The sequence below is a fragment of the Scardinius erythrophthalmus genome (assembly GCF_964197995.2).
Source record: "Scardinius erythrophthalmus genome assembly, chromosome: 16".
Lineage (NCBI taxonomy): Eukaryota > Metazoa > Chordata > Actinopteri > Cypriniformes > Leuciscidae > Scardinius > Scardinius erythrophthalmus.
Genome location: NC_138236.1, coordinates 13,060,954 through 13,083,033, shown reverse-complemented (window position 1 = coordinate 13,083,033; position 22,080 = coordinate 13,060,954). Strand labels below are relative to the sequence as shown.

The 22,080-nt window shown below is 37.4% G+C and overlaps 2 protein-coding genes across 2 annotated transcripts in view; one reads left to right on the top strand and one right to left on the bottom strand.

Annotated features, from left to right (window-relative positions):
* The first annotated feature begins 1,264 nt into the window (after nt 1-1,264).
* Nucleotides 1,265-7,972, top strand: prss35 (serine protease 35). The gene is made up of 2 exons (XM_081388560.1): nt 1,265-1,750; nt 5,393-7,972. The coding sequence occupies exon 2, from the start codon at nt 5,406-5,408 to the stop codon at nt 6,669-6,671; it is 1,266 nt and encodes a 421-aa protein (XP_081244686.1). The 5' UTR covers nt 1,265-1,750; nt 5,393-5,405; the 3' UTR covers nt 6,672-7,972.
* Nucleotides 7,973-9,865: 1,893 nt separating this feature from the next.
* snap91a (synaptosome associated protein 91a) overlaps nt 9,866-22,080 on the bottom strand; it is a 49,941-nt gene continuing 37,726 nt past the window's right edge. The window contains exons 15-27 of the mRNA XM_081388500.1: nt 20,491-20,739; nt 19,210-19,290; nt 18,884-18,952; nt 18,519-18,635; nt 17,903-17,974; nt 15,286-15,468; nt 13,211-13,459; nt 13,095-13,119; nt 12,732-12,825; nt 12,567-12,653; nt 12,357-12,464; nt 11,520-11,614; nt 9,866-11,433 (exon numbers count right to left, since the gene is read on the bottom strand). Of these exons, the coding sequence (XP_081244626.1) occupies nt 11,528-11,614; nt 12,357-12,464; nt 12,567-12,653; nt 12,732-12,825; nt 13,095-13,119; nt 13,211-13,459; nt 15,286-15,468; nt 17,903-17,974; nt 18,519-18,635; nt 18,884-18,952; nt 19,210-19,290; nt 20,491-20,739 (1,421 nt within the window). The 3' untranslated portion in view covers nt 9,866-11,433; nt 11,520-11,527. The remainder of the gene's footprint in view (nt 11,434-11,519; nt 11,615-12,356; nt 12,465-12,566; nt 12,654-12,731; nt 12,826-13,094; nt 13,120-13,210; nt 13,460-15,285; nt 15,469-17,902; nt 17,975-18,518; nt 18,636-18,883; nt 18,953-19,209; nt 19,291-20,490; nt 20,740-22,080) is intronic.

Sequence of the window (22,080 nt, the reverse complement as noted above, 5' to 3'; positions counted from 1 at the left end):
GGTGGAGGCCACAGTCTAAAGCGGTGAGATCACCTTTCTCTGTTCAAACTTGACAGAGAACCTCACAGTGTGTGAAGGGTGCTGATGTGAGCGTACATTGTGGACGACTGAAAGTCTGACCCTTTCCCTAAATCTCTGGACAGAGAACTAGAAAACCAAAACATCCAGAAACAAGAGGAAAAAAGGCAATGAACGTACATTAAGTGTAATATAAGTTCTTGAATTTGTGCCATTTTGTGTAAAGTGTCTACACACAACAGTAGTTTGGTGGACTCTTTAAAATAAAATAACACTCAATCATTTAAATTCGTAGAGCTCCCGTGAATTATTAAGTGGAAAAATTAACACTTTTGATAGTGTTGATCGGACATCTAAAGTAAAGATTGAATAACCTTGAATTTGTATTAATTACAAATAAGGGGGATAAATAGAAACTTAAAGACAAATCTTTAAAAAATCAAGTTTAAAACATATGTTGGTAATCTATCTACATTAAGTTTTCAATGGGGGGTTCATAGAAATGCAATGTTTGTATTCATTTACCTGAAAAAAAATGATGTAAAGACAAAGTAACCATCACGTAAAAGTAGCCTACTTAAAGGGATAGTTCACCCAAAGTGAAAAGTTTGTCATTACTTACCCTCAAGTTGTTCCAAACCTGTATGAGTTTCTTTTTTTTTCTTTTTTTTTTGTTGAACACAAAAGAAGATATTTTAAAGAATGTTGGTAACCAGACAGTTGACGGTAGCCATTGACTTATTCCATATTATTTTTTTCTATGGAAGTCAGAAAGTGCCGTCAACTGTCTGGTTACAGACATCCTTCAAAATATCTTTTGTGTTGAGCAGAAGAAATAAACTCATACAGGTTTGGAACAGCATGAGGGTGAGTAAATGATGACAACATTTTAATTTTTGGGTGAACTATCCCTTCAGACACGTTCCATCATGAATATAGGTTACTCCAAATGACTTGAAATTAAAAATGTAAAAATAGTTCATCCTTTTTTATGCGACTTTCCGCCTTTTTATAACCTATGAATAGTTATAGCTACCACATTTATGATTTTAGCCTCACAAAAATGATTCAAATTAATTTAGATTTTTGCATGATTTGTATTTTTCCCCTCAGTAATTTAAAGACTAAAAGGAAGCTTGACGTCATTCACCCACACAAGAATTTGCATGTGCACGCAAATTTAGAGGCGTCCTGTTAACTCGCAGACCCCCTGCTCGCGTGTTTACCACATCATGTACACGGACACAAGTGCCAGAGATGTGGGAACGGAACCGAACCACAATAAAGTCGCTGCTGCGCTATTGTGCGCTCAGTGGAACGAATCAGTGGAAAGCCCTTTTGAATTCATGACAGACTCTTTGAATCGTCAAATAAAGATTTATTCAAATCCAAAGATTCATTAAGATCAAGTGCTGAACGCTTTCTCAACTTCACTTTTTCTGCTCCATCGTTGCAGAGCATGATGGTCCCTCCCCTATACGAAACTCTTTGTGAAAATCTTGTTGGGACTTTTTTTTTTCCTCCCTTTCCCTTAAACGTCAAGTGTAATTCCTACCAAGGGTTTCGTCTCTGAGCTCTCCCTGTCTTGAAGGTGGAGCAGATATGAGAAGAAACGGACTATCATCCAATCCAGCCGAAAACCTCTGAGATGAAGTAACTTTTAAACGCTTCCTGCTTAAATAACAAGCATCTGTTTGCGGATTGAACATCTCCATCAATCGAATGATAGCAGGTATGACGTTTTATTTATTTATTTATTTATCCATTCATTCATTCTCTTTAAATTTTAAATAGCCTATTTATAACTTTTTGCATCATTCTAACCTGTGAAAATAATAAAGTGTCATTGGATTGCAAAGGTTCTGTGAAAAATTAACTATAGGCCTAATAAAAAGATAGGCTATCCTTCATAGCCTATATTAAAAAGGTAAATACAATTATATAACGGTAAATCAGGAATGATAATTAATTACAGTTGGGTACTTTGACCCCTAATCTAACTAAACTTTTAAACCAACCCTTGCAAAAAAAAAAAAAAAAAACAGTGGAGGTCTCCTTTGGTGGAAGTGGTTAGCATAATTTGTATACAAGGGAGATTATTAACTTCACATTGTTGGTGTAAAATATTCATGAATCCATGAATGAGAGAAATTCATAAAGATCCGGCAACTTTGAATGAAGTTTTCAAACTTAATTTGAAAAGGGACCAATAGCGCCACCGTTTGGTTGATCAAGTTGGTTAAAAAAGTTTACAAATGTGCAAGATTGAGATTTTTGCCTTGTAATGGAAAAATGGGTTGATGCTGACATGGACGGGAAATGTTCTGCTTTTTCCACTAAAGCCAGTTCTCTAGATGTAGCCTATTACAGAGAAAATGTCGTTAGAAATGTCATAGAGATATTTCAGCAGTGATGGAAGAATGTCAGATTGCAGTTGCTCAATTTTATAAAAAAAAAAAAAAAAAAAAAAAACTTGATAGAGAGATCAGACAACGTGTCAGACCAAGTTTGCCGTCTTTGAGTCTGTCGGTTTCGCCGACTTTATAAGGCCCGAGCTGTCTGCATATTTTACATCATAGACTTACTGGAATTTGTTTGGACCTCTGTAAGTGCTCCCCTTCTCACGGCAATCTCCAGTAGGGACACATCTGATTTGTCATTGCCTGAATCCATAACTTTATACCACACATTCATTCACGCGCACATATCTCCCCTCACACTTCCGCTGAGGCTACACAGTATTGTCTGTACAGATTGATTCTCATAGACAGCACGGCTGATGCAGATAATCCACACCGACGCCATGTCATAGTGAAGTGTGAGGTGGGAGGAGAGGGATTCCAGCTCTGCAGGGGAAAATTTACTGAACCAAGAATGGAGTAGCAATCTATATTCCAACCCTCACTCTCCATCCCTAAACTGGCTACTGATTAGAAAATGTTGCTGCAGTCTGTTTTTCTTGGTCAGTGCTCAGCAATCTAATATGTGATGAATGGGTGAGAGTGGTGACTGTTAAATGCTTGGCTTTGTGCTTTGCTGATTTTTTCTCTCTCTGTGAGTCATGCTGCACATACTTCCACCTTTGCTTTGTAATGCTTATGCTGGGATCATTTTGAAACGTATAATGCTGATTTATTGGTGAACTTCTAACATACATCATCAAAAAAATGATGGGTTGTTTCAACCCAACTTTGGGTCAAATTTGGACAAACTCAGCTGTTGGATGAAATTTTTAACCCAACATTTGGGTTTGTCCATAATTTAAAACAACCCAGTATTTTTTAGTTAATTGTTCACCCTCTAAGATGAATTGCTTGTGTGTTTTTCTTCTTCAGTTGCTTTGGTTAAGTATCTGCTTAATGAATGAATGCATTTCTGACTGGTAAATCATGGCCTTCAGCGGTCTCATATTGCTGAATAGTCACTGTTGTCCATTGCAAGGCTGTATGAGTCTGCGTATCCACAAGCCGGCATTATTTTCAAGCCTCTCTTGTATTACACACTCATCTCATATTGCGATCTCTTCAAATGAATGCTACTGGCATCTTGTGTGTTAGTTATTGACTGTAGTGAAACTGACCCCAGAAGACTTTGTTTTATACTGTATATTTAATAGTAATAATATCAGTGCAGTGTTAACCTTGTTGCAAAGCCATTTGTTTTGTACAGTGTAATGGAATCCAAATCAGTTTTATTTATATGGTTAGTATTAAGCTGGATAATGTAAAGTCAGCTGGTTATTATTGCACAATAACCATGTCACCTTGATCAGGACCTTTGCTGATAAAAATCCCTTACTTATCTTATTCTGCAAATGGCATCTCATTGACATGGAAAACCTGAAAATTTCAGGATACTTGGATAAAATTGTGATTTACAGGCCTTAAAACATTATGGAAATGTAAATCTTTAAAAATGATGTTATTATCTTATCTTATGTTATTATTATATTCCTCTATATAATGTTGTTTTGAAAATCTTTATCCTGCACCCACGAATGACTGGAAGAGTCATGGAAGTGCATTGTTCAAAAGCTTTGGGAACCTTGGTATCCATTTAAAATCACTGCTTTGTTCCCAATATTTATGTGCATGATTTATGTGGTGCGCGATCATTCGACTTGCATGAGTCAAGCACCTTTTCATCACTGTGCAAAGTGATGGTCTGGTGGAAAAATAAAATGCACTCAAATCTTAAACTTTATCAGTTAGAGATGTTACCAGATACATAAATGAATACACAAGTAGGCTGCTGATCTGAAGCTTTGTGTATCTGTATGTGTGTGGGTGCACGTTTGTTTAGTTTATCATATTATACTCCTATTCATTGGTAACGGTACCAATTGCGGTACCATCCGCAGAACCCAAGTATATACTTATTACTGACATTCAGCAAGACAGTAGGAAACGTTTCCAAACCACTGACTCAAAAAGCTCTGACCCACAGGGTCAATGTTCTTATAGTCCCCACCACAAACCTCCAGTCTCCAGTTTTCCTCTAATGGCAGATATTTTCTGTCAGCCGGTGCCATTTAAGAAATAATTTTTAAATGTGAGCATACTTGTGCGCTATTTTACTCATTTGTTTAGTCTCTAAAGCTAATGCAGCAAATTTGGCATTCAATAAGTACTGTATTTAATCTATTTCTTACGTAATACATTTTTTGTCTTTTAAGCAGATTAAAATTTTTTGCTTTGGAATCTGTGGGAATACTATTGTTGACTTAACTGGAACATTAGGATTGGATGTGAATATCTGTGGAATGTGATGATGGAGAATGAGGTGAACTGTATATACACTCAACATACTCTCAGGGGTTTTGAAATAGTGCTTCAAAATCTTATCATTTGTCTCCTCCTAGTGGTCATGACTGTATTAATATAATCATCTGTTCCCTATTTTAGTGCTTCAAGCCCTGCTCCTCCTGGAGGCCCCCTTAATATTATTTTTGGATGTCTACCTTATCTGACACACATTTCAGGTCTTGAAGTCTCTACTTAAGAGATGATGAAATAAATCAGATGTGCTAAATAATCAAGACATCCAAAATGTGTAGTGCTAGGTCCAGGAATGAGGTCCACTAATTTGTACGGTCTGTAAGCCAGATGTATGCAAGGGTTTTGGGAGTTAGTGTCAGATACTTCTTGCATATTGCATTTATATTCAGGGCAAAATTGTATTACCAATACAAGTAAATATTGGAAAAAATCAAATAAAAATCAAAGCGCATATGCCAGATGAACTCAATGTTAGGAAAATCTTCTTTCCTGTTTTTCTCAGTTAGAAAAATGCTTTTGTTTTCCTGTATACAAAGAGTTACTGAACAATATTTGAGGTGGTATTGATTCTCTTTTTCTCTTTGTGTCTGGTCTAGGGGTCTCTCTGCAATGGGCCCGGTACCCTTAATGCTCCTGCTTTCCATCTCAGCGCTGACTGTGCTGGTGTCTGCAGCAGTGGACGATCCCACAGGTGACGATGACTACACCTGGCCACAGAGGAAAGTACCCCTGGTACAAGAAAAGCAAACAGTGCATCTGGGCAGTTCAGAGTTTTTGGCCAAGCCGCAGAGTGAGCTCAATGGGATATGTGGCATTGAGTGCCAGCGGGGTCTTCCAGAGCCCAGTCTGGATGATCTGGAGCAGCTACTGTCCTACGAGACCATGTACGACAACGGAACACGCACGCTCACCACCGTCACCGTGCAGGAGCTAAATGTGAGCGACGACTGGACAGGAGGCTCTCGGTTTCGCGCTCGCCGTAGACGAGAGGTCTACGGCACGGATACGAGGTTTACCATCGCTGACAAGCAGTACTCCATGAAGTATCCTTTCTCCACATCTGTGAAGATCTCCACAGGTTGTTCTGGAGTGCTGGTGTCCCCCAAACACGTCCTGACGGCCGCTCATTGCATCCACAACGGTACGGACTACCTAGACGGGGTTCAGAAACTCAGCGTCGGCGTGCTGAAAGAGCGTTCCCGCCGGAAGAAAGGCCGTAAAGGGAAAGGAAGGAAAGGCCAGAGGAAACATGAAGAAGAGGAGGAAGAAATCGACGAAAATGGAGAGATTGGAGAGAAGCATGAACGTAAGGGTAAGGGCAAAGGCAAAGGAAGGAGGAACCGCAGTCGCCGCAGCACCGTCTCTGAACAGCCCTCGTTCCGGTGGACGCGGGTGAAACAGATGCAGGTGCCGAAGGGTTGGTTTAAAGGCATCTCAGAGAACATTATGGCCGATTATGACTACGCCATCCTGGAGCTTAAGAGGGCGCAGAAGACCAAGTACATGGATTTAGGCGTCATCCCCTCTGTCAAGAAGCTGCCTGCTGGACGTATCCATTTCTCGGGATTCGACGATGACCGACCGGGCAACCTGGTGTACCGCTTCTGCTCTGTATCCGAGGAGTCCAACGACCTGTTGTACCAGTATTGCGATGCCAAGCCCGGCTCCAGCGGCTCGGGTGTCTACATTCGCCTTAAAGAACCTGGCAAGAAGAAGTGGAAGCGGAAAATCATTGGCGTGTTCTCGGGTCACCAGTGGGTGGATGTTAACGGGGTGCAGCAGGATTACAATGTGGCCGTACGAATCACTCCCCTGAAGTACGCACAGATCTGCCGCTGGGTCCATGGGGACTCTAACCAATGTCGGGGCACCTGAGAGACTCCATCAGTGGCCTGTCTGACTGCCTCGGTCCCGGCTCTCACCAACCCTTGTGCCTCCCATTTGTGCACTACACAAACTGCTGCATTCATCAACACTTGAGACTATAACACACCTACCATTGAACTTTTCCAAGCTATTTTGATGACTTAATTTATTTTATTAGACAACTTTTTGCTATGAATCAGTTAGAACGAATGTATTTCTAGATTCAGTTGTCCTAACGAGAACTAATTCTGTCCTAAACTGTTGTTTTGAATTAGAAAATGTACTTCAATCAGTGTTGTTTGCTATGGGAGGCATTTGTTTTGTCTGGTAATCTGTCTGGATAGCTTGAAGTAGAAAGCTAGATCTGACTAGTTGACACAAGAAAAAAAAAAAAAAAACTTTTTTTTTTCCGAGAGAAGAAGCTTTGATGTTTGTTATTTTCCTTTTTTCTTTTCGAAGAACATATCTGAGTATCAATATGCTGGTGTTCTTTGAAATTCTTGATTCTTGTTATCATTGTTATTGTTATAATTAAATGTGACCCTGGATCACAAAGCCAGTCACAAGTCGCACGGGTTTAGTTGTGGCAATAGCCAACAATACATTGTATGGGTCAAAATTATCGATTTTTCTTTTATGCCAAAAATCATTAGGAAATTAAGTAAAGATCATGCTATATGAAGATATTTTGTAAATTTCCTATCAATGGAAAGCTTATTTATTCAGCTTTCAGATGATGTATAAATCTCAATTTAAAAAAATGTACCCATGTGACTGGTTTTGTGGTCCAAGGTCACAAATGTTATGATTGTGTGCCTTTGACAGCATAAACTGTAAACTGTCTTCATGGGCTATCATTTTGTTTCTGCCTTTTGTATAACAATGTAACAATGCAAGCAATTAGTTGAAGATTTAAGCTTAATTTTCAGAGTCCCTTGTTGACTTTTGGTGCTAATTTAATTTTAAAATATAAAACATTTAAGGACCTGTCGAAGTAACAGCCTACTGTAGAACTGTAAGTATGTATTTAATGTAAGGCTTGTATTATGAGTTACATATGATCATGTTGTTCTTTACAAAAAAAACACAGGGTTATTTAAATTTAGATATGATTGATAATAAATAGCATTGTAATTATGATAAAGAGAAAAGCAACGTCGCTTCATAGTAAATATAAATCAAAAATCTTAATATAAAATTGATTTATCAAAATCGGATTGCATCAATTTTCATTTTGTACATCTTTTTCCTAAATCTTTGCTATTAAGGACCAAATAAACTGAGATTTATATGTATTGTTCTAAGAGGACAAAATAGTGTGTGTGTTCATTTTTTCCATCAAGCTTACATAATCAAACATTTAGTTTTTCCAAGTTTGCTTATAATTTTATTCAACTTTTTTAAAACATATTTATAATAAGAAAATGGTATATAACATTTAAATTTCATTTTATGTATATCAATATATATATTTTTTATATTAAAAATACATTAAATGTGTTTTATATATATATACCGTATCAGAGGTGTAAAATACTTGAGTAATTTTACTTGATTACTGTACTTAAGTATTATTTTTGGGGATTTTTACTTTACTTGAGTACAATTAAAAATCAATACTTTTACTTTTACTTAATTACATTTTTTAAGAAAAAAAAGTACTTTTTACTCCTTACAATTTTATTTATAGTCAAAAAGTATTTCTTTTTTAGAGATCACTTCATTCTATTTTCCCTTGCTATTAGCAAACCAATTGAATTGCGCTCGTGCCCAGTTTAATTTAAATGTAATTTATTCTGCCAATGAGATTCATTTTCACATTCCATGAAATTGGTCAGACATGTTCATTGGTCCTTTGGGAGTGACTTCATGCATCTATAGAGAGCCTAAGTCCCTCCCCTTCTGGGTGACCACTATGGGACCTTATTTCAGAAAAATATTGTATGGTAGTCAATGGCGAGAGACAACAAGTATTTTGATCTCGTTTGAATTGTGCTCTAAATTACACATTTGATGTTTGTCATTTTAAAATATGCATTTTAAAGTCAAGAAAGTCGCAGTTTGATGTAAAACTGTTGAGGTATAAGACTGTGAAAATACGTAATTACAAAGACTACAAACCCAAAAGGCGCACATGTGACGTCTTACCTTTTCTCTCAATGAATGAAGCTAACTTTACTGAAGCTAACGTCTGTCATTTTTCCTATAGTCTTATACGTTATAATCGTAACGTTACGCCGTCAAGCCTGAAGGTGTTTTGTAGCAGACTGCACACATACGAGCAACGGATGGTGACGTACATAGTGCGAGACGAGAGATGTAGTTCATTGAGCGATTTTCACATAAAACTAAATGTTACTCTTCTGTTTTATGACAATGTATGCGACTTTCTTGACTTTCATAATTATCTTTTAAATTGACAAACATCATATGTGTAGTTCAGGGCACAGTTCAGATGGAATAAAAAGATAAGTTGTCTCTCGCCATTGACTACCATACATGTTTTTTCTAAATAAGGTCCCATGAGCCGGAAGCGGAGGGGAGGGGCTTAGGCTCTTAATGAACAGAACCTTGAACTGGAAATTAGATAAATTATAACAGTCTATCAGTGAAAGAAAATGGAGGAAGAATGTGATTCAGCTGCGAACCCGTGGCCATACCGTAGCAAATTCTTTTCTTTTAGTGGTAAAAGTATGTTTAGTGGATTGTTTAAAGCATGTTGCATACTGGCATTAGTAGTCTTATAGTTTGATAATTAAATACAATTAAATACAAACAGTTCTAAAGCAGTATGAAACCTTGTATGTGGTTCATTCAATTCATGTTTTTAGAGATTAAAAGCTTAAACAAGAATCTCTAGTTTTTTTAAGAACAAGAATTCTTGCTTTTACTTTTACTTCTTTAATACTCAAGTACAATTTTAGTGTGGTACTTTTTTACTTTTACTCAAATACGATTCTGGCCAGATACTTTTACTTTTAATTGAGTAAAATTTTCCCTCAGTACTTGTACTTTCACTTGAGTAACATTTTTGAGTACTTTTTACACCTCTGTATATACCAGGAAAATATATATTTTTATATGGAGCTCTCCTCGTGAAAACAGACACATGGGGACACATGTGGGCAATTCTTCCCATCAGTTTATTGCATCTCAAAGGGCTTACATGCACTATGTAGGGGTGTCAAATATGAATCAATAAATCAAAATAAAATTTCTTTCAAAGGAACAGAGAATTGCAAGAGAGAGATCCAAAGATCTGCATTTGTCATTTCCATGAAAGATCTAACAGGGAAAGTGATACAGGGCTGTCAGTCAAACCTTTCTGTAACACTGTTTAACAGTGACCTCCTGAAAACTTTGACAAAGATCTAAGAGTCTATCACTGCTAATGAACCTACACCCTATTATCTATGATATCAGTTATTCTCTTATAAGAGATCTCCTCCACAGTCCATTTTATTGTGCAAACTACAGTATCACCACTCACCAACAGAGGGAGCATGAATCAACCGTTTAACGTATAACAAACAAAGGTCAGGGTTCATAATGTAGTAGCCTATGAGAGGGTAAGACTGAGAACCAAACATGTGGACGGGTTCTTATACAATTATACAAAATAACACTACATGTACCAGCTTCAGTTTGGATTTCATACAAGCACAAATAACTATGAGACTCAAACACAGCATTCCACTGACTACAACTGTGAAATCTTGGGGGCTTTTTTTTTCCTTTTTGTTTTTTGGGAAACATCACCAGTTGAACAAGTTGCTGTACATATTTGTTATTTTAAGATACTGCAAAAGGCCTCTCTCAGAGATCATCTGAGATTTATAGAACTGCGATTAAATGGAATTATCCAAATTTGCTGAGGTTATCCATAAAGATTAACCTCATGGTTCTTGCGATATCCATAAAGAGTGTGTAAACAGTGAACTGACAACGCATTGACTATTAAATTAAAACAATTCAAACCAAAGAATCAAAAAATATATATATGAAAAATAATATGAGTTAAAATACAAAAATTACATGTAATCATCAAGAGGTTATAGAGGAGCTCAGATATGCTATTAATTTATACATAACTCATGTATATTTATATTTCATATATTTATATTTTGTAAACAAACATGTCAGTCGATGATGGGAGATGACAATAGCATTTCTTTTAATCCGATTACCAGGTACACATCAATAAGTTGTCCACAGATAAAAATTTGAGCAGAGGAGAGACCTTTTCATCAATGAGGATAATATACACAGTACCGTCTGCAAATGATACATTGCACACTGCTCCAAAACTAACAGACAACAGAAAGCACTTGAACAACCTGTTTAGGACCTCTGACCCCAAAAGGGAAGTCCCAGAGGAACCAGAATTAAAGTTGAGGGGATCAACACACACACATCATTCATTTCAGACTTAAACACTGGAAAAAGTTGACATACATAAGAATCTTTTTTAATCTTTAATTTTCATTTGTGTGCTTTTTTTTTTTTTTTTTTAGATAATTTTTTCTGTTTCGTTCAAAACAAAGATAACGTTGAGATAAGCACATCTTCATTTTTCTCTTTTCTCTACGATTCACTTCACAGATTGTGCTACAACATGACACAGGAATGCTGGGTGGGGCCGAGTGGGCGGGGTTTGGGCTGGGATGGGGCGGGGTCAGTGGATATCTAGCTGCAGGCTCCTCAGGCATCTGGAGGTGTAAACAGACAGCAGACCTCTCTCACTGGAGCTCAGTCTTTGAGAAAACACATACTGCAAATAGAGCATGGAGAAAATGTCATGTTACTAAGTGAGGCACCAAAGCCTCATTTAAGAAGTCACTTGTAAGATAATGATACCTGGAAAATTATAAGAAGTCCTTGATGTTGAGATCTGCAAGTGGGTCCTTGGTGGGAGGTTTTTTGGGGCTCTGAGCAGCTGGTCCTGGAGACAACTGAGGAAATAAAGGGTGCTTGAGGAAGAGTAATGGCTGATGAAAATTTCATTCATTCAGTCAGTCATTTCAAATGTAAATGTAATTGTTTTTTCAGAATTTTTGCTGTTTTTACTGTATTTTTTATCAAATGAATGAGCACAAAAGACTTGTTTCAAAAACATCTTTTGAGGAAAATATCTTTCAGTCTATGTCTTAGTCTATCATTCATTTTAGTTAGTAAAAATAACATGCAAAGTACAAAATTAAACCAAATGTTCCAACAATTATATATGAATTTAAATATTAATAAAACTAACATATGAGAACTGTTCTTTGAAAACCTGATCTCCTAAAGTAATTGTCATCATTGCTAAAAAGCATTTTTCATCATTGTCATTGATGCGCTAAAAAAAACTTTGCTTATTTCCGACATTTCGCTGATGAGAACGGTCACCATTAAATCAAAATTGACAATTCTTTTTTTTTTTTTTTTATGGAACATAGCAGTATGTGCCCTTTTAATCTTTTATGAAAATAAGGTCCACTTCTCTTCTCTGATGACGTGTTTACTGGTGCATGTCACTCACATGAGCTCAAACCCAATCAATTCCCGATGGACAAACTCAAGTGCCCCCTACATTTCTTTCTTGTTTGATAAGTTGTTTCACTCGCATATATAGGGAAGAAATGTCTACTGCAACTTCCATTTCATGTGGACTGTAACAATGTTTGCATGTGCTTTTTTGTGTATGTTCTTTACTGGTGCTCCGGGTGTTCCTGTTGCTGCTGGCCCTGTAAATGGTGGTCTCATCATGGGCTGACCCATCATCACAGACTGGGGCATCATGGGAGCTCCAGCTGCTGGGGGCTGAGTAAAAAAAATGACAAGTAAAATAACCATCCATAAGTGCATACAGTCAGTGCAAAATACAGAGATTTTTATTAACATTTTGAAAAAGTGGTTTCTCACCATGCCAAAGCCAGGCTGTGCTCCCATGGGTGGTGCCATTGCTCCAGGCGGGGCGGCAGCTCCTGCGGCTCCAGGGGCAGGCCCAGACTAAACACAGTCGGAACAGATATATGATAAGATATACAAGAAACATTTTAATGTGTTTAAGAAAGAAGCAGCCGCTACCATCTGAGCGCCAGGTGTGCCCCAGCTACTCGGGGCGACGTGAGGGGTCCAGTTCGCCCCTCCTGTCAGTTTCTTCTCACTCCACTGGTTGTCCCTGTGCAAAACAAATAGCTGTCAGCCAACATAACGTGCAAATCATTCATAAACACGGCTCTAGGGCCACACAAAGTGAACATGATTAAATTGTGCTCCAATGGAGAGGGGATCAATCAAGTTGCCATAACAGTCCAAATGAATTGTCAATACGGGTCAGGTTGAGTAAATCATGCTCGTGAATAGACATTACGGATAAGGGACAAGATTATTAGGTGTTTCTGAAACAACATGGACATAGAGACTCGCTGCAACAGACACTGAACTTACTTCTTTTGGCTTCCCACTCCCAAGTCTACAAGAGAGGAAGAAACAAGATAAGTTTGAGTCGGCATCATGGGGACAATGACCCCTACATAATCAGTCCATAATTGTTCCATACATACTTCCGACCAGATTGGCGAGTGAAGTGTCCAAGTCTCCTCCGATAGGTTTAATTGGTTGGGCAGCTGCTATGGGTGCCATTGTCGGTACCATTGCGGGCGCCATGGCCGGCGCCATTGCCGGAGCCATTGCCGGCCCAGCGGTGGGCACAATCCCAGGTGTCAACGGCATGCTCGTTGCAGCCATGGGGGTCCCACCTGTGCTCTGAGGGGTTATGGCTGGCATCAGAAGGTCTCCTAATCCGTCAAACACTGGCGTTGACAGAGAAGATTGAGTTAATATAGCCAGCATGGATTGAGACTATTTTAGCCTAGAATTGATTTGGATATGCAACTTGTCAGCAATCCCATATAATAACAAGGCAGATGTACTGTAACAGAACAGGAGTAAAACAAAAGACAGCAACATTAAAATAAAATATACACTACCGTTCAAAAGGTCAGTAAGATTTTTTTACATGTTTCATTAGTCTTTTATGCTCACCAAGAATGGATTTATTCGATAAAGAATACAGTAAAAGCAGTTATAATGTGAAATATTGTGAAATTTTATATTTTAATATATTTTTAAATGTATTTTATTCCTGTGATGGCAAAACTGAATTTTCAGCAGTCACATGATCCTTCAGAAATCAATTATAACAATGATTATGCTGATTTGGCGCTCAAAAAACATTTTTTATCATTATCAATATTGAAATCAGTTGTGCTGCTTAGCATTTTTACGGGAACCATCGATTTTTTGGAGGGATTCTTTGATGAATAGAAAGTTCAAAAGAACAGCATTTATTTGAAACAGAAATTGTATCATAAATGCCTTTACTGTCACTTTTGGTTAATTTTTTGGTTGTAAGAAAAGTATGAATTTCTTAAAAAAAAAAATCTGTCTGACCCCAAACATTTGAGCGAAAGTGCATATATATTTAAAAAACAAAAATAAATTGAGATCCACACATTTATTATAACATTCATGTGGTATTCAAAATTTGCATCCAGGGATGTTAACTACATGCATTGGGAAACCAAAAACTGGCAACACACATCAGAACATCTTTATAAACAGGATTTTCATTGCATTACAACATTGGACGCATCATGTCAGGCATCAAAGAAAATATCCTAACTAACTGTGCCAGACAGTTAGCTACTAATTGTACCAGATGGGGATCATACACCTCCCAGTCAATGACCCAAAACTTTAACCTTAAAGGTAAGGTTTTGGGTCTTCAAAAAATTAAAAAAAAAATTGTTTATAGCTTAAAATGGCTTTCAGCAATTTTTGCATCTAAAGAAATGAGAAAATATCACTTTTTAGAAATACTTAAAAAGTGTACAACCTAGAAAAGCATGAAGAATTCACAACACATTTATAAAGTTGCTAATAATATATGCTGAAATTATTATTTTAGTGCAGCTTTTATGAAAAAGTATTCCGGTATAGCACCAACAACTCTAAGGCAGGCAATTCATTCTGATGCAGTAATGCTCAAGATCTGTAAAATAGGCGAGCAGGGAAAAACTGCACAGAGTTCAAAAGGGTACAGGGTGTGCATGTGCAGTGGATGAACAAACAGCGCGAGAACATTCAAACCTCCCAGCGATACATGCCGCAAAGCCCTGCGTTCTCTCACCAACTCACCAATCGCACAGCAGGAGCAAGCAATGAGCCAGATCAGTGTGCAAGGAGAGAGTTACAGTATCAGAAACGAAGTGCAGAGAGAGAGAGAGACATGACAGAATAATGGGACAGATGATAAAGTTGAGAACAGCAGTATTATAGTAAGAGAGCAAGAATAGACAGAACACAAGAAGAAATGAAAAAGGAGAAAAAGCACAGGGAGAATGCATTTTATAAGCACTGCCACATCCTCTCTGTATTATTTAAGAAGGTCAGCAGATACAGAAGTGCTCATGCAAGACGAAAGTGTGCTGAGAAGCAAGCAAGCTTGAAAAACGCCACGCTGTGTTCAAGAGAAAATAAAAACAGTTTTGGCAAAAAGGTCATTATCAATGTTTAATGCGAGAGTATAGCAATCTGTTCAAAACACCTGGGGAACATGTATAATATGATTTTTCACCTGACGTATCAAAGCCACCAGATGCTGCTGCGGTGGCGAGTGCGCTGTCTGCCGCTGCTGGTGTGGAGGACACCGGCGAACTGGCGAAGGCATCAAAACTCGACTCCAGCAGGTCAGCTGGGGCTGAGGCTGGCACTGCTGCTGGGGTCGGTGTAACCGTCAGGGTGACAGGTGAAATCAACCCTACACACATCAACGGGTGAGACGCCAAATCCACAATGCACTTTTAGATTTTCTTAAAAAAGGTTTTGGAATTTGTTTTAAATATATTTCTATATACGTGTATATATACACATACACATACACTGTGTATATATGAAGAGTTCAGATGCAAAAGCCTCTAAGTGCCATCTGAAATTTTCTTCTAGAATGATTATTTTTATTAAGCTCGTATATTTAAGTTCAATAATTTCACTTAAATGGCAATGCAAATTACCTATTAATTGTCATTTAAGTGAAATTACTTAACTTAAATATATAAGCTTGATAAAAATGATCATTCTAGAAGTAAATTTCAGATGGCACTTAGAGGCTTTTGCATCTGAACTCTTCATATATATATATATACAAATTCCAAAAGCACATAACAAAATTACTAAAGCATAACGTAAAATTAAACTGAAAACCTACAAATAAAGGCTAATTCAAAATATTAATAAAAACTATATATATATATATATATATATACTGTATATACACTGTATATATATATATATATATAATATATATAAAAAGCTAAATATAAATAAATAAATAAATAAATAAAGCAAAAAATATGTCATTTTGTTTTTTTAAATCTAACATTTTAAATAAAGCTTTTTATTTATATATTTAGCTTTATTTCAATTAGCAAAAAAATATTTTTCAATAGTTTAGTTAATAACAACACTGCTGAGATGAGAATTTTTTATTATCCTAATTTAATACAAAATATAATTACAAAATATGTTATCAGCATAACAATTTACGCTTAAAGTTTTACTGAAAAAGTAACATTAATTAATCTGCTGGCAGCTAGCATTAGTTTATAGAAAAATATTGAATCTTAGCATTATATATATATATATATATATATATATATATATATATATATATATATATATATATATATACACTCACCTAAAGGATTATTAGGAACACCATACTAATACTGTGTTTGACCCCCTTTCGCCTTCAGAACTGCCTTAATTCTACGTGGCATTGATTCAACAAGGTGCTGAAAGCATTCTTTAGAAATGTTGGCCCATATTGATAGGATAGCATCTTGCAGTTGATGGAGATTTGTGGGATGCACATCCAGGGCACGAAGCTCCCGTTCCACCACATCCCAAAGATGCTCTATTGGGTTGAGATCTGGTGACTGTGGGGGCCATTTTAGTACAGTGAACTAAAATGATTCGAGCTTTGTGACATGGTGCATTATCCTGCTGGAAGTAGCCATCAGAGGATGGGTACATGGTGGTCATAAAGGGATGGACATGGTCAGAAACAATGCTCAGGTAGGCCGTGGCATTTAAACGATTCCCAATTGGCACTAAGGGGCCTAAAGTGTGCCAAGAAAACATCCCCCACACCATTACACCACCACCACCAGCCTGCACAGTGGTAACAAGGCATGATGGATCCATGTTCTCATTCTGTTTACGCCAAATACTGACTCTACCATCTGAATGTCTCAACAGAAATCGAGACTCATCAGACCAGGCAACATTTTTCCAGTTTTCAACTGTCCAATTTTGGTGAGCTCGTGCAAATTGTAGCCTCTTTTTCCTATTTGTAGTGGAGATGAGTGGTACCCGGTGGGGTCTTCTGCTGTTGTAGCCCATCCGCCTCAAGGTTGTGCGTGTTCACAAATGCTTTGCTGCATACCTCGGTTGTAACGAGTGGTTATTTCAGTCAAAGTTGCTCTTCTATCAGCTTGAATCAGTCGGCCCATTCTCCTCTGACCTCTAGCATCAACAAGGCATTTTCGCCCACAGGACTGCCGCATACTGGATGTTTTTCCCTTTTCACACCATTCTTTGTAAACCCTAAAAATGGTTGTGCGTGAAAATCCCAGTAACTGAGCAGATTGTGAAATACTCAGACCGGCCCGTCTGGCACCAACAACCATGCCACGCTCAAAATTGCTTAAATCACCTTTCTTTCCCATTCTGACATTCAGTTTGGAGTTCAGGAGATTGTCTTGACCAGGACCATACCCCTAAATGCATTGAAGCAACTGCCATGTGATTGGTTGATTAGATAATTGCGTTAATGAGAAATTGAACAGGTGTTCCTAATAATCCTTTAGGTGAGTGTATATATATATATATATATACACTGTATGTATATATATATATATATATATATATATATATATATATATATATATATATTATATTATTATTACTATTATTGGATAAAATTATACATTTAACAAAAAAACAATAATAACTATTATTAATATGGTTGTAATTGTAATTTTTTCTTGTTTTTTTAACTTAATTATTTATTAGGCATTAACTGCACAGCATAAATAGAACAGCACTTCGGCAGTGCTTGTTCTAGCTTCTCTGTTTCATCATCAACCAAAAATGAGAGTTTTCCTTTTCCCAATCAAGATTTGTGACCATACCTCCAAGCAGGTCACAGGATGGTGCTCCGGGAGCAGCGGACTGGGACTCTCCAGTAGTGTCTCCAAATGTGTCTGTTCCAGAGACAGACGTCCCACAGCGCAGCATGAAGGAGGAGAAGCATTAGTCAGCCTTAAAGCTGCATACACACTGAGAGAGGGGCAGATGGAGAGAGTGAGCCGAGATCATACAACAGGCCCACACAGAATCACACCGTAACAAACACTGACACATGGATGTGCATTCCCTGTATCTTTCCACACTTACAATGTATATACGGCACAGCATGCAAATACACTATACTCAAACAAACGTCTCTCTTCTCATCTCTCATCATCTGCTCACTTAACAGACACTGACAAAAGTACCCTCTATAACTGAAAAACTGGGTCATGAAACAGCTGGTGTATACTTACCAGTTCATAAATTTAAATGTCTATGCTATAAAATTAAACTTGAACAAGCTCAGCACCAACGTTGTGTAGTCAGATGTAAAAACCAGATCATAATTCTCTGGGTTACACTGCAGTGGAAGCCTTTGAATATGAATATCTCAATATTTAAGCATTTACTCTGGTCTTTTAGGTGTTTTTTTATGAGAGAGTTTAGGGGACACACCAAGGAGATCCAGCACAGGTACAGGCTCGGCTTTAGGAGGAGAGACAGGAGCAGCTGGAGCAGCTGGAGCACCACGTGTAGGAGCCACTGGAGCAACAGCTGGAGCTACAAATGAGTCTATATGAGAAAGAGAGAGACACCTTTGAAAATAATACTAGCAGTTTAAAGTGTTACTGTGAGGTATAGTGAAAGTAGAAGTGCATTGAAGAACTTTAACCAAATACAGCATTAAATTAAAGGGATATTTCACTCAAAAATGAAGATTCTGTCATCATTTACTCACCCTCTTGTCATGTTAAACCTGCATGACTTCCATTCTTTTGTGGAACATGCTAGGTTTAGCAAGATAAGCCTCATACACTCACCAGACAAGAGATCACCAGTCACACTGGCCTCAGGCAAAGGTGAGGGCCCGCGTGACACAGCGGGGAGATCTTCCAGACCAAGCCAAAGCAGAAAGAGGAAGTGGAGGGTGAAATGTAAGAGAAGAGAAATCAATAAGGAGCAGAAGCACGTAAATAACACAGAGTCGTGCTTTTGAGGGTGCAAACATGCACAAGTCCACGTTCCACTATGAGGACAAACCAAGACGGAGTGGGCAAAAAAACAGATGAGAAAGAAGAAAGGTGAGACTAGAAGAGACAAGACGAGACGAGACGTTCAATAGAAGTATGGGAATCAACTCCTGTACCTGCACCAAATAGGTCTACGCTAGGAGTGGTTGCTTTGGGCTCTGTGGAGGAGCTTTGCTCAGGCATTGAATCAAACATATCTATAAACAAGGACACACATTTGCATTACGCTTCTAGTCAGTGCATAACATGACAGCTTCAAGTAAGGGGGAGAGAGAGAGAGAGCGAGAGAGAGAGAGAGAGAGAGAGAGAGAGAGAGAGAGAGAGAGAGAGAGAGAGAGAGAGAGAGAGAGAGAGAGAGAGAGAGAGAGAGAGAGAGAAAATCGCCATTTAGACGAGAAAACATTCTGCTTTGCTTGCTTTTTTCCATAATCACTGAACAAGTAGCACAAAAGACAATTCAATCAAGTCTGCAAATGTCAATGCAAACTGCAGCATTCAGATTATGGTCAAAAAGCCAGAAAATGATTGCAGGACAAATGTGGTCACTGCAAATCCTGGTTTTGTCAGATTACAGTGCGATTTTAGAGGCCACATGTGAATCAGTGACATTGACCACCCCTCTTGATTTACAATTATTTATTTATATACAGTATATATGTATATATATATATGTATGTATATATATATATATTTACAATTATATCAATAGTATAATATTTTAAAAAATATTTTATATTTACACTACTGTTCAAAGGTTTGGGTTCGGTAAGATTTTTAAATGTTTTTTAAAAAGAAGTCTCTTATGCTCACCAAGGCTGCATTTATATGATCAAAAATAGTAAAAACAGTGATATTATGAAGTATTATTACAATTTAAAATAAGTGCTTTATATTTGATTATATTTTAAAATGTCATTTATTGCAGTGATGGCAAAGCTGAATTTTCAGCATCATTACCCCAGTCTTCAGTGTCACATGATCCTTCAGAAATCATTCAAATATGATGATTTGGTGTTCAAGAAACATTTCTTATTATTATCAATGTTAAAAATCTATTTGTATTCTTTGATATAAAGTTCAACAGAACAGCATTTATTTGAAATAGAAATCTTTTGTAACATTATAAATATCTTTATTGTGACTTTTGATCAATTAAATGCATCTTTGCTGAATAGTAGTAGTAATATTTCAAACTATTGTTTATTCCTAAGAACTGAAAAAAGGTGGTTAAGGTCATGATTCACAAACCAGAATGACCAAAAAATAAAATAGAAATCTAAATGAGAGAAATCAAACAAAGATAATCTTAATAATGTTGGGGAACTAGCGTAGCAAGTTAATATTGTCAAAATGCAGAGTAAAGCAAGACAGAGGCAGAACTACAGCAGAAATATTACCACTAAACAGGTCTAGTGTTGGCGGAGCCGCGGGCTCAGTTGTAGCAGATGCGGTGGTGGCGGTGGTGGTGGTGGTGGTGGTGGCAGTAGCGGGTGGAGGAGAGGGGACAGCAGGGGCCGCTGTTGGTGAGATGCTCGGCTCGGCGCTGGTAGGGGACGCTGCGGCAGCGATACTCTCTACTGGCTTCATGGCAAAGAGATCCAACTCTGGGGCAATGCTTGAGCTCCCCTCGGATGTGGCCCAGGGGTCTTTATTAGGGAGGGGTGGGGGGTGAAAATGGAGTGGGGAAGGTTTGTTACATAACAAACACTGCAAATGAAAAAGAAACACACTGAGAGCTCATAACTTAAGCAGCACTGAGGTCACGGAGAGAGAGAGGAGATGGATTTTACCTTAAAAAGCACACTCTAAGACACCATTAACCTTAGTACTGCAACCACCAGACTAATTCAAATGTAATTAAAAACTGTTTTGGTTCACGTTTATGTTTTCTTGTCTTTTATTTTGTAGTTTAAATCGCCCCCTATACCCTTAAATAGGGCACTATTTGAGTGGACAGCCATTTGTAGTGGTGTCCGAAACCATAGTGGACATTATCAAGTGCACTCATTCAATCCCATAATGCACTAAAATAGCGAGTGTACAAGCGATGTTCACTCAATGGCTATGTGATTCTGCCATGTGTCATGTTCTGATTGGTTGTTTTGGTCATGCGTTTCTCAGTTCTGTTTGTCATCGGTTTATTGGTTGATTACTTTCATGTGTGTCTTGTTTAGTCATTAGTCTTTGAGTATATATAGACCTCATGTTTCTATTGTCTCTTTGTTTGTTCATGTAACCACTGTTGGTGAGTTTTGTCAGGTCAGGTCTATGTTCAAGTCTGTTTATGTTCTAGCCAAGTGTCTAGTGCATGTCATGGTTTTGTTTTGTATTCTGTTTCAATAAACTGCATATGGGTTCGCATTCAACTTGCCTTCAGTGGACTTATGTTACAAAAACACAATAACCAATGTTATGTTTTAATGGTCGATGGTCGAAAGTAACTTTGCATGTACATGTCAACTTATTAACCCTAACCTAACAGTCTACTAATACTCTAATGAAACTTAGTTGACATGTAGTTGCAAAGTAGTAGAATGTCTGAAGTGGACTATTGAAATAAAGTGTAACCCTAAGTTACAATAAAAGCAAATATAAAGTAAGGTAAATGTAGAGTAACTCTGTTCATGTTCTATGACACCGCAGCTGCATTATGTAAATACAACCACTAAGCTTTTGCTCTTCACACTTCATGAAATTAAAAGTTTAGGTTGTTAAAATGAATCACTGATACTGTCAAAATAAGCTGGAAGGGAAATTATTAGTAAAGTTAACATAGCACTCAAAAATTATAAGCCTTTTTTTTTTTAGATTTAAGCATTTCAATTAATACTAAAATTTCATCAAATTGAACTGAATAATCCTTATGTAAAAAAATATGTAAGGATTATTATATTAAAATATGTAAGGATAATTCAATTCAATTTGATGGAATTTTACTATTTTACTATTAATTGAAATGCGTAAATCTTGAAAAAAGTCTTCTTTTG

Excerpts from the sequence above, each read along its gene's own strand:
- prss35 (XM_081388560.1), top strand. The coding sequence starts at position 5,406 with ATGGGCCCGGTACCCTTAATGCTCCTGCTTTCCATCTCAGCGCTGACT.